General features: G+C 45.9%; 1 protein-coding gene across 1 annotated transcript in view; it reads right to left on the bottom strand.

The window, feature by feature from the left end:
- LOC139405547 (unconventional myosin-X-like) overlaps positions 1-14,769 on the bottom strand; it is a 252,096-nt gene that overhangs the window by 18,645 nt on the left and 218,682 nt on the right. Inside the window, exons 27-28 of the mRNA XM_071147963.1 lie at positions 3,535-3,628; positions 218-416 (exon numbers count right to left, since the gene is read on the bottom strand). Of these exons, the coding sequence (XP_071004064.1) occupies positions 218-416; positions 3,535-3,628 (293 nt within the window). The remainder of the gene's footprint in view (positions 1-217; positions 417-3,534; positions 3,629-14,769) is intronic.

Consider the following 14,769-nt stretch of genomic DNA (forward strand, 5'->3'; position numbering starts at 1 on the left):
TATGAATGGATACAGGTATGAATGGATACAGGTATGTATGGGTATGAATGGATACAGGTAAGTATGGGTATGAATCAGTGGAGGCTGCTGAGGGGAGGACGGCTCATAATAATAACGGAGGGAATGGAATGGGATCAAACACATGGAAACCATCTTTCAAAAACAAGGACATTTCTACGTGACCCCAACCTTTTGAACGGTAGTGTAGGACACTAACCTCTGACCAGGAAGTCCTGCCCGTCTATCCTGGCGTCTCCTTTAGGTTTCTGCAGCAGGCCGATCCAATGGTGCATCTCTTCAGGCATCTCAGTGTTGCAGTGGATCACACGGTTAGCAGTGATGATGACAAACGAGTTGGGTCTGTCAGGGTTGTCTGACGCGCACACAGAGTCGATCAGTCCAACATCCACAGTTCCCTGTTTCACAATATTGGCATATCGTCAAACAACATGAACACATGTCTGTAACTCCTAGAGCGACCGACAGACAGTTGTTGTCACTGTTCATTTAATAATTGTTATGTGTATCACTTATCTTGGGCAACATTGACCTTGTTATTCATGCCATTAAAGCATATTGAATTTGAATTAACAGAGTTAACAGTTAACAGATTTATTAATAGATAAATTAATTGATTGATAGATGTGATGCAGTGCCAGTCAGTGCCGTTTAAGATTGAGAAGGACAATATTATTTTATCATCACGGCCTTATTTCTATTACAGCGTACTGGATGACTGCCATTCATATTCACCCAGATCAATGTAACAGTGACAGGTTTAGGTTACTGCCATTCATATTCACCCAGTTCAATGTAACAGTGACAGGTTTAGGTTACTGTCATTCATATTCACCCAGTTCAATGTAACAGTGACAGGTTTAGGTTACTGTCATTCACCCAGATCAATGTAACATCAATAGGTTTAGGTTACTGTCATTCATATTCACCCAGTTCAATGTAACAGTGACAGGTTTAGGTTACTGTCATTCATATTCCATTCACCCAGTTCAATGTAACAGTGATGGGTTTAGGTTACTGTCATTCATATTCACCCAGATCAATGTAACAGTGATAGGTTTAGGTTACTGTCATTCATATTCACCCAGTTCAATGTAACAGTGACAGGTTTAGGTTACTGTCATTCATATTCACCCAGTTCAATGTAACAGTGACAGGTTTAGGTTACTGTCATTCATTTTCACCCAGATCAATGTAACAGTGATAGGTTTAGGTTACTGTCATTCATATTCACCCAGATCAATGTAACAGTGATAGGTTTAGGTTACTGTCATTCATATTCACCCAGATCAATGCAACAGTGATAGGTTTAGGTTACTGCATGATACTCTAATGAATGTAAGTGCACAGGCCAAGAGACAAATTGGAGTAATCAAGGTAACAGGCACATTCAATACTGCCTTGCATACATCTAGTTGATCTAGTGTGGAATCATTCGTCCAAACAGTTGCAAAACGAGAGTTCCTATTGGACAAATTCATGTAGTTCTATCCCTGTTTCGTTCCGTTTGCTTCCATTTAAGAAACGTTTTTCAACAGAATCGGCGGAATGAATACACCCCTCATCAGCCGCACACACAGTTCACTTTCATAGCAGCCACATACAAACAGCATGATCATTTCCCTCGTTGTATAATTCCTTCTCATATCTACACGTTCTCCACCACTCACCTGTTTCCCTCGTTTGTGGACTTCAGTGCACAACACTACAGCAGACCAGGTGCTAACCGCTACACACAGCCTATTTTATTGTCACCATATAGCCAACATACAGTGCCTTCAGAAAGTATTTAAAAGGTGGGATTAGAATGTATTTAATTGAGCTACACTCGATAACATACGCACTATACATACACATGGATTTAGTACTGTATATATGTGGTAGTGGTGGAGTAGGGGCCTGAGGGAACACAGTGTGTTGTGAAATCTGTGAATGTATTGTAATATTTTAGCAGCAGCTAATGGGGATCCATAGTAAAATACAAACACAAATACCATGCTCAAAGGGATATTCAATGTCTGCTTTCTTTTTTACCCATTTACCAATACAAGTCTTTGTGAGACATTAGAAAACCTCCCTGATCTTTGTGGTTGAATCGGTGTTGGAAATTCACTGCTCGAGTGAGAGACCTTACAGATAATTGTATGTGTGGGGTACAGAGATGAGGTAGTCATAATGTTAAACACTATTATTGCACACAGAGTGAGTCCATGCAACTTATTATTACTTATTATGTGACTTGTTAAGCACATTTTTACTCCTGAACTTATTTAGTCTTGCCATAACAAAGGTGTTGAACACTTATTGACTCAAGACATTTCAGCTTTCATTTGTAATTAATTTGTAAACATTTTGAAAAGCATAATTCCACTTTGACATTATGGGGTATTGTGGGTAGACCAGTGACACAAAATCTCAATTGAATCCATTTTAAATTCAGGCTGTAACAACAAAATGTGGAAAAAGTCAAGGGGTGTGAAAACTTTCTGAAGACTCTGTAGCTACTAGAACACGTTAGTAAACCCGCTACAATCACGCACTACAGTGTACAGTCAGCAAGCAGTTTAGCAGTTACACCGGCAGGCCCCGGTGGCGATAAATTAACTGAGAGCTTACATTGACTTGGAAGAGTTCCCGTGTTGGATAGCCTTAGCCAGCCAGCTAACATCAATTGCATTCCTCTCTGTTTGAAGCCAGGTGTTTGAGTAGGCTAAATTAGATAGCTGCATTAGCTAGCTAAGTATGTGAAAGTTATTTTTTTTTAAACTAAAAATATAGCTAGCTCTCTCTCTCTCCCTGCTGCTTCTTCTTAATTTTGAAGAGATGAATTTATTCAAAACAGTTCAACTATTGTCTTTGAGTCAACTACTCATCACATTTTATACACTAGCTAGCTAACTGTAGCTTACGCTTCAGGACTAGATTCATTCTCTGATCCTTTGATTGGTTTTACAACAAAAGAGGCTTCTGAGGGGAGAATGACTCATAATAATGGCCAGAATGGAGCAAAAGGAATGGCATCAAACCCCTGGAAACCATGTGTTTGATGTATTTTACACCATTCCACTTGTTCTGCTCCAGTTATTACCACGAACCCGTTCTCCCCAACTAAGGACCCACCAATCTCCTGTGGTAGACAACATGTCAGTTCACGCTGCAAGAGCTCTGATAGGTTTGAGGACATCTTCCGGAAGTTGTCATAATTACTGTGTAAGTCTATGGAAGGGGGTGAGAGCCATGAGCCTCCAAAGGTTTTGTATTGAAGTTAATGTACCCAGAGGAGGACAGAAGCAAGCTGTCCTCTGGCTACACCATGGTACAACCCTACAGAGTGCTGTTGAGGCTACTGTAGACCTTCTTTACAAAACAGTAAAGACCTGCTATAATCAGTTATATGGTAACGTGATATTTAGTATAGTTTTATCTAAAAATGATCACTTTTAATATTTCACTAGTTGTATTCCTCCCCTTCCTCCTCTGAGGAGCCTCCACTGATGTGACAGAGGTGATACTGACCACAGCATTCTTGGGGTTGGCCTGCTCATGATGTATCTCCATCAGCTGGTCTGGACTGGCACTATGGACACGACTCAGCACGTTGAACCAGCCACTGGAGGGAGAGAGAGAGGGGGGGGTAAGGTTCCACAGAGCAATACACTGGTGGACCACTAGGGGTAAACAACACTGGTGGACCACTAGGGGTAAACAACACTGGTGGACCACTAGGGGTAAACAACACTGGTGGACCACTAGGGGTATTACAACACTGGTGGACCACTAGGGGTAATACAACACTGGTGGACCACTAGGGGTATTACAACGCTGGTGGACCACTAGGGGTAAACAACACTGGTGGACCACTAGGGGTAAACAACACTGGTGGACCACTAGGGGTAAACAACACTGGTGGACCACTAGGGGTAAACAACACTGGTGGACCACTAGGGGTAATACAACACTGGTGGACCACTAGGGGTAAACAACACTGGTGGACCACTAGGGGTAAACAACACTGGTGGACCACTAGGGGTAAACAACACTGGTGGACCACTAGGGGTAATACAACACTGGTGGACCACTAGGGGTAAACAACACTGGTGGACCACTAGGGGTAAACAACACTGGTGGACCACTAGGGGTAATACAACACTGGTGGACCACTAGGGGTATTACAACACTGGTGGACCACTAGGGGTAAACAACATCTATACAACACTGGTGGACCACTAGGGGTAATACAACATCTATACAACACTGGTGGACCACTAGGGGTAATACAACACTGGTGGACCACTAGGGGTAAACAACATCTATACAACACTGGTGGACCACTAGGGGTAATACAACATCTATACAACACTGGTGGACCACTAGGGGTAATACAACACTGGTGGACCACTAGGGGTATTACAACACTGGTGGACCACTAGGGGTAAACAACACTGGTGGACCACTAGGGGTAATACAACACTGGTGGACCACTAGGGGTATTACAACACTGGTGGACCACTAGGGGTAAACAACATCTATACAACACTGGTGGACCACTAGGGGTAATACAACATCTATACAACACTGGTGGACCACTAGGGGTAATACAACACTGGTGGACCACTAGGGGTAAACAACATCTATACAACACTGGTGGACCACTAGGGGTAATACAACATCTATACAACACTGGTGGACCACTAGGGGTAATACAACACTGGTGGACCACTAGGGGTATTACAACACTGGTGGACCACTAGGGGTAAACAACATCTATACAACACTGGTGGACCACTAGGGGTAATACAACACTGGTGGACCACTAGGGGTATTACAACACTGGTGGACCACTAGGGGTAAACAACATCTATACAACACTGGTGGACCACTAGGGGTAATACAACATCTATACAACACTGGTGGACCACTAGGGGTAATACAACACTGGTGGACCACTAGGGGTAAACAACATCTATACAACACTGGTGGACCACTAGGGGTAATACAACATCTATACAACACTGGTGGACCACTAGGGGTAATACAACACTGGTGGACCACTAGGGGTAATACAACACTGGTGGACAACTAGGGGTAAACAACACTGGTGGACCACTAGGGGTAATACAACATCTATACAACACTGGTGGACCACTAGGGGTACTACAACACTGGTGGACCACTAGGGGTAATACAACACTGGTGGACCACTAGGGGTAATACAACATCTATACAACACTGGTGGACCACTAGGGGTAATACAACACTGGTGGACCACTAGGAGTAATACAACACTGGTGGACCACTAGGGGTAAACAACACTGGTGGACCACTAGGGGTAATACAACACTAGTGGACCACTAGGGGTAATACAACATCTATACAACACTGGTGGACCACTAGGGGTACTACAACATCTATACAACACTGGTGGACCACTAGGGGTAAACAACACTGGTGGACCACTAGGGGTAATACAACATCTATACAACACTGGTGGACCACTAGGGGTAATACAACACTGGTGGACCACTAGGGGTAATACAACATCTATACAACACTGGTGGACCACTAGGGGTAATACAACATCTATACAACACTGGTGGACCACTAGGGGTACTACAACAGCTATACAACACTGGTGGACCACTAGGGGTAATACAACACTGGTGGACCACTAGGGGTAATACAACACTGGTGGACCACTAGGGGTATTACAACACTGGTGGACCACTAGGGGTAATACAACACTGGTGAACCACTAGGGGTAATACAACACTGGTGGACCACTAGGGGTAATACAACACTGGTGAACCACTAGGGGTAATACAACACTGGTGGACCACTAGGGGTAATACAACACTGGTGGACCACTAGGGGTAATACAACACTGGTGGACCACTAGGGGTAATACAACACTGGTGAACCACTAGGGGTAATACAACACTGGTGAACCACTAGGGGTAATACAACACTGGTGGACCACTAGGGGTAATACAACACTGGTGGACCACTAGGGGTAATACAACACTGGTGGACCACTAGGGGTAATACAACATCTATACAACACTGTTGGACCACTAGGGGTAATACAACACTGGTGGACCACTAGGGGTAATACAACACTGGTGGACCACTAGGGGTAATACAACACTGGTGGACCACTAGGGGTAATACAACATCTATACGACACTGGTGGACCACTAGGGGTAATACAACACTGGTGGACCACTAGGGGTAATACAACATCTATACAACACTGGTGGACCACTAGGGGTAAACAACACTGGTGGACCACTAGGGGTAATACAACATCTATACAACACTGGTGGACCACTATGGGTAAACAACACTGGTGGACCACTAGGGGTAATAAAACATCTATACAACACTGGTGGATCACTAGGGGTAAACAACACTGGTGGACCACTAGGGGTATTACAACACTGGTGGACCACTAGGGGTAATACAACACTGGTGGACCACTAGGGGTATTACAACGCTGGTGGACCACTAGGGGTAAACAACACTGGTGGACCACTAGGGGTAAACAACACTGGTGGACCACTAGGGGTAAACAACACTGGTGGACCACTAGGGGTAAACAACACTGGTGGACCACTAGGGGTAATACAACACTGGTGGACCACTAGGGGTAAACAACACTGGTGGACCACTAGGGGTAAACAACACTGGTGGACCACTAGGGGTAAACAACACTGGTGGACCACTAGGGGTAATACAACACTGGTGGACCACTAGGGGTAAACAACACTGGTGGACCACTAGGGGTAATACAACACTGGTGGACCACTAGGGGTATTACAACACTGGTGGACCACTAGGGGTAAACAACATCTATACAACACTGGTGGACCACTAGGGGTAATACAACATCTATACAACACTGGTGGACCACTAGGGGTAATACAACACTGGTGGACCACTAGGGGTAAACAACATCTATACAACACTGGTGGACCACTAGGGGTAATACAACATCTATACAACACTGGTGGACCACTAGGGGTAATACAACACTGGTGGACCACTAGGGGTATTACAACACTGGTGGACCACTAGGGGTAAACAACACTGGTGGACCACTAGGGGTAATACAACACTGGTGGACCACTAGGGGTATTACAACACTGGTGGACCACTAGGGGTAAACAACATCTATACAACACTGGTGGACCACTAGGGGTAATACAACATCTATACAACACTGGTGGACCACTAGGGGTAATACAACACTGGTGGACCACTAGGGGTAAACAACATCTATACAACACTGGTGGACCACTAGGGGTAATACAACATCTATACAACACTGGTGGACCACTAGGGGTAATACAACACTGGTGGACCACTAGGGGTATTACAACACTGGTGGACCACTAGGGGTAAACAACATCTATACAACACTGGTGGACCACTAGGGGTAATACAACACTGGTGGACCACTAGGGGTATTACAACACTGGTGGACCACTAGGGGTAAACAACATCTATACAACACTGGTGGACCACTAGGGGTAATACAACATCTATACAACACTGGTGGACCACTAGGGGTAATACAACACTGGTGGACCACTAGGGGTAAACAACATCTATACAACACTGGTGGACCACTAGGGGTAATACAACATCTATACAACACTGGTGGACCACTAGGGGTAATACAACACTGGTGGACCACTAGGGGTAATACAACACTGGTGGACAACTAGGGGTAAACAACACTGGTGGACCACTAGGGGTAATACAACATCTATACAACACTGGTGGACCACTAGGGGTACTACAACACTGGTGGACCACTAGGGGTAATACAACACTGGTGGACCACTAGGGGTAATACAACATCTATACAACACTGGTGGACCACTAGGGGTAATACAACACTGGTGGACCACTAGGAGTAATACAACACTGGTGGACCACTAGGGGTAAACAACACTGGTGGACCACTAGGGGTAATACAACACTAGTGGACCACTAGGGGTAATACAACATCTATACAACACTGGTGGACCACTAGGGGTACTACAACATCTATACAACACTGGTGGACCACTAGGGGTAAACAACACTGGTGGACCACTAGGGGTAATACAACATCTATACAACACTGGTGGACCACTAGGGGTAATACAACACTGGTGGACCACTAGGGGTAATACAACATCTATACAACACTGGTGGACCACTAGGGGTAATACAACATCTATACAACACTGGTGGACCACTAGGGGTACTACAACATCTATACAACACTGGTGGACCACTAGGGGTAATACAACACTGGTGGACCACTAGGGGTAATACAACACTGGTGGACCACTAGGGGTATTACAACACTGGTGGACCACTAGGGGTAATACAACACTGGTGAACCACTAGGGGTAATACAACACTGGTGGACCACTAGGGGTAATACAACACTGGTGAACCACTAGGGGTAATACAACACTGGTGGACCACTAGGGGTAATACAACACTGGTGGACCACTAGGGGTAATACAACACTGGTGGACCACTAGGGGTAATACAACACTGGTGAACCACTAGGGGTAATACAACACTGGTGAACCACTAGGGGTAATACAACACTGGTGGACCACTAGGGGTAATACAACACTGGTGGACCACTAGGGGTAATACAACACTGGTGGACCACTAGGGGTAATACAACATCTATACAACACTGATGGACCACTAGGGGTAATACAACACTGGTGGACCACTAGGGGTAATACAACACTGGTGGACCACTAGGGGTAATACAACACTGGTGGACCACTAGGGGTAATACAACATCTATACGACACTGGTGGACCACTAGGGGTAATACAACACTGGTGGACCACTAGGGGTAATACAACATCTATACAACACTGGTGGACCACTAGGGGTAAACAACACTGGTGGACCACTAGGGGTAATACAACATCTATACAACACTGGTGGACCACTATGGGTAAACAACACTGGTGGACCACTAGGGGTAATAAAACATCTATACAACACTGGTGGACCACTAGGGGTAATACAACACTGGTGGACCACTAGGGGTAATACAACACTGGTGGACCACTAGGGGTAATAAAACATCTATACAACACTGGTGGACCACTAGGGTTAATAAAACATCTATACAACACTGATGGACCACTAGGGGTAATACAACACTGGTGGACCACTAGGGGTATTACAACACTGGTGGACCACTAGGGGTAATACAACATCTATACAACACTGGTGAACCACTAGGGGTAATACAACACTGGTGGACCACTAGGGGTATTACAACACTGGTGGACCACTAGGGGTAATACAACACTGGTGGACCACTAGGGGTAATACAACACTGGTGGACCACTAGGGGTAATAAAACATCTATACAACACTGGGGGACCACTAGGGGTAATACAACACTGGTGGACCACTAGGGGTATTACAACACTGGTGGACCACTAGGGGTAATACAACACTGGTGGACCACTAGGGGTAAACAACATCTATACAACACTGGTGGACCACTAGGGGTAATACAACATCTATACAACACTGGTGGACCACTATGGGTAAACAACACTGGTGGACCACTAGGGGTAATAAAACATCTATACAACACTGGTGGACCACTAGGGGTAATACAACACTGGTGGACCACTAGGGGTAATACAACACTGGTGGACCACTAGGGGTAATAAAACATCTATACAACACTGGTGGACCACTAGGGTTAATAAAACATCTATACAACACTGATGGACCACTAGGGGTAATACAACACTGGTGGACCACTAGGGGTATTACAACACTGGTGGACCACTAGGGGTAATACAACATCTATACAACACTGGTGAACCACTAGGGGTAATACAACACTGGTGGACCACTAGGGGTATTACAACACTGGTGGACCACTAGGGGTAATACAACACTGGTGGACCACTAGGGGTAATACAACACTGGTGGACCACTAGGGGTAATAAAACATCTATACAACACTGGGGGACCACTAGGGGTAATACAACACTGGTGGACCACTAGGGGTATTACAACACTGGTGGACCACTAGGGGTAATACAACACTGGTGGACCACTAGGGGTAAACAACATCTATACAACACTGGTGGACCACTAGGGGTAATACAACATCTATACAACACTGGTGGACCACTAGGGGTAATACAACACTGGTGGACCACTAGGGGTAAACAACATCTATACAACACTGGTGGACCACTAGGGGTAATACAACATCTATACAACACTGGTGGACCACTAGGGGTAATACAACACTGGTGGACCACTAGGGGTATAACAACACTGGTGGACCACTAGGGGTAATACAACACTGGTGGACCACTAGAGATAATACAACACTGGTGGACCACTAGGGGTAATAAAACATCTATACAACACTGGGGGACCACTAGGGGTATAACAACACTGGTGGACCACTAGGGGTAATACAACACTGGTGGACCACTAGAGATAATACAACACTGGTGGACCACTAGGGGTAATAAAACATCTATACAACACTGGGGGACCACTAGGGGTAATACAACACTGGTGGACCACTAGGGGTATTACAACACTGGTGGACCACTAGGGGTAATACAACACTGGTGGACCACTAGGGGTAATACAACATCTATACAACACTGGTGGACCACTAGGGGTAATACAACACTGGTGGACCACTAGGGGTAAACAACATCTATACAACACTGGTGGACCACTAGGGGTAATACAACATCTATACAACACTGGTGGACCACTAGGGGTAATACAACACTGGGGGACCACTAGGGGTAATACAACACTGGTGGACCACTAGGGGTAATACAACACTGGTGGACCACTAGGGGTAATACAACACTGGTGGACCACTAGGGGTAATACAACATCTATACAACACTGGTGGACCACTAGGGGTAATACAACATCTATACAACACTGGTGGACCACTAGGGGTAATACAACACTGGTGGACCACTAGGGGTAAACAACATCTATACAACACTGGTGGACCACTAGGGGTAATACAACATCTATACAACACTGGTGGACCACTAGGGGTAATACAACACTGGGGGACCACTAGGGGTAATACAACACTGGTGGACCACTAGGGGTAATACAACACTGGTGGACCACTAGGGGTAATACAACACTGGTGGACCACTAGGGGTAATACAACATCTATACAACACTGGTGGACCACTAGGGGTAATACAACACTGGGGGACCACTAGGGGTAATACAACACTGGTGGACCACTAGGGGTAATACAACACTGGTGGACCACTAGGGGTAATACAACACTGGGGGACCACTAGGGGTAATACAACACTGGTGGACCACTAGGGGTAATACAACACTGGGGGACCACTAGGGGTAATACAACACTGGTGGACCACTAGGGGTAATACAACACTGGGGGACCACTAGGGGTATTTACAACATTGGTGGACCACTAGGGGTAATACAACATCTATACAACACTGGTGGACCACTAGGGGTAATACAACACTGGTGGACCACTAGGGGTAATACAACACTGGTGGACAACTAGGTGTAATACAACACTAGTGGACCACTAGGGGTAATACAACACTGGTGGACCACTAGGGGTAATACAACACTGGTGGACCACTAGGGGTAATACAACACTGGTGAACCACTAGGGGTAATACAACACTGGTGGACCACTAGGGGTAATACAACACTGGTGGACCACTAGGGGTAATACAACATCTATACAACACTGGTGGACCACTAGGGGTAATACAACACTGGTGGACCACTAGGGGTAATACAACATTTATACAACACTGGTGGACCACTAGGGGTAATACAACACTGGTGGACCACTAGGGGTAATACAACACTGGTGAACCACTAGGGGTAATACAACACTGGTGGACCACTAGGGGTAATACAACACTGGTGGACCACTAGGGGTAATACAACACTGGTGGACCACTAGGGGTAATACAACACTGGTGGACCACTAGGGGTAATACAACACTGGTGGACCACTAGGGGTAATACAACACTGGTGGACCACTAGGGGTAATACAACACTGGTGGACCACTAGGGGTAATACAACACTGGTGGACCACTAGGGGTAATACAACATCTATACAACACTGGTGGACCACTAGGGGTAATACAACACTGGTGGACCACTAGGGGTAATACAACACTGGTGGACCACTAGGGGTAATACAACACTGGTGGACCACTAGGGGTAATACAACACTGGTGGACCACTAGGGATAATACAACACTGGTGGACCACTAGGGGTAATACAACACTGGTGGACCACTAGGGGTATTACAACACTGGTGGACCACTAGGGATAATACAACACTGGTGGACCACTAGGGGTAATACAACACTGGTGGACCACTAGGGGTAATACAACATCTATACAACACTGGTGGACCACTAGGGGTACTACAACTAACAGACCCATCTACTAACAGACCCATCTACTAACAGACATATCTACCAACTACTGACAGTCCCATCTACTAACAGACCCATCTACCATCTACTAACAGACCCATCTACCAACTACTAACAGACCCATCTACTAACAGACCCATCTACCATCTACTAACAGACCCATCTACTAACAGATCCATCTACTAACAGACATATCTACCAACTACTGACAGTCCCATCTACTAACAGACCCATCTACCAGCTACTAACAGACCCATCTACTAACAGACCCATCTACTAACAGACCCATCTACTAACAGACCCATCTACTAACAGACCCAGCTACTAACAGACATATCTACCAACTACTGACAGTCCCATCTACTGACAGTCCCATCTACTAACAGACCCATCTACCAGCTACTAACAGACCCATCTACTAACAGACCCATCTACTAACAGACCCATCTACCATCTACTAACAGACCCATCTACCAGCTACTAACAGACCCATCTACTAACAGAACCATCTACCAGCAACTAACAGACCCATCTACCAGCTACTCTGTGTAAATGGCATGTGTCTAACAGACTACTGTCTGATTCTATAGTTCCATGGTGTTGTAGACTCGACCGTGGACAGAAGAGAGCGATAGTCTGGAGAAGAGGGCTAGAGACTGGACAGAAGAGGACTAGAGTCTGGAGAAGAGGGTTAGAGTCTGGAGGAGAGGGCTAGAGTTTTTCAACAGGACAATGACCCAACACACATCCAGGTTGTGTAAGGGCTAATTGACCAAGAAGGAGAGTTATGGAGTGCTGCATCAGATGACCTGGCCTCCACAATCTCGTGACCTTAACCCAATTGCGATGAGTTGGACTGCTGAGTATGGAAAAGCAGCCAACAAGTGCTCAGCATATGTGGGAATTCCTTCAAGACTGTTGGAAAAGCATTCCGCATTAAGCTGTTTGAGAGAATTCCAAGAGTGTGCAAAGCTGTCATCAAGGCAAAGGGTGGCTACTTTGAAAAATCTCCAATATATAATATATTTAGATTTGTTTAAGACTTTTTGGGTTACTACATGATTCCATACATGTTATTTCATAGTTTTGATGTCTATTATCCTAAAATGTAGAAAAAAGTCAAATAAAGAACACCCCTGGAATGAGTAGGTGTGTCCAAACTTTTGACCAGTAGTGTATATAAGGGCTGCATGATGCGACTATAGACTATTGAGGATTTGAGAAGGTTGTGGAGGGACAATAGAGCCCTGAGTCCCAGACCATAAGGACCTGATAGAGGGACAATAGAGGCCTGAGTACCAGGCAGTTAGAACCTGATGGAAGGACAATAGAGCCCTGAGTACCAGGCAGTTAGGACCTGATGGAAGGACAATAGAGCCCTGAGTATCAGGCCAATAGGACCTGATGGAGGGACAATAGAGCCCTGAGTACCAGGCAGTTAGGACCTGATGGAGGGACAATAGAGCCCTGAGTACCAGGCAGTTAGGACCTGATGGAAGGACAATAGAACCCTGAGTACCAGGCCACTAGGACCTGATCGAGGGACAATAGAGCCCTGAGTATCAGGCCAATAGGACCTGATGGAGGGACAATAGAGCCCTGAGTACCAGGCAGTTAGGACCTAATGGAAGGACAATAGAGCCCTGAGTACCAGGCAGTTAGAACCTGATGGTGTGACATTAGAGCCCTGAGTACCAGGCAGTTAGGACCTGATGGAGGGACAATAGAGCCCTGAGTACCAGGCAGTTAGTACCTGATGGAGGGACAATAGAGCCCTGAGTACCAGGCCATTAGAACCTGATGGAGGGACAATAGAGCCCTGAGTACCAGGCAGTTGGGACCTGATGGAGGGACAATAGAGCCCTGAGTACCAGGCAGGGGCAATAGAGGGAGAGGCAATAGAGCCCTGAGTACCAGGCCACTAGGACCTGATGGAGGGACAATAGAGCCCTGAGTACCAGGCCATTAGGACCTGATGGAGGGACAATATAGCCCTGAGTACCAGGCCATTAGGACCTGATGGAGGGACAATAGAGCCCTGAGTAACAGGCCATTAGGACCTGATGGAGGGACAATAAAGTCCTGAGTACCAGGCCATTAGGACCTGATGGAGGGACAGTAGAACCCTGAGTACCAGGCAGTTAGGCCCTGATGGAAGGACAATAGAGCCCTGAGTACCAGGCAGTTAGGACCTGATGGAGGGACAATAGAGCCCTGAGTACCAGGCAGTTAGGACCTGATGGAGGGACAATAGAGCCCT

Source organism: Oncorhynchus clarkii, chromosome 3 (genome assembly GCF_045791955.1).
Source record: "Oncorhynchus clarkii lewisi isolate Uvic-CL-2024 chromosome 3, UVic_Ocla_1.0, whole genome shotgun sequence".
Lineage (NCBI taxonomy): Eukaryota > Metazoa > Chordata > Actinopteri > Salmoniformes > Salmonidae > Oncorhynchus > Oncorhynchus clarkii.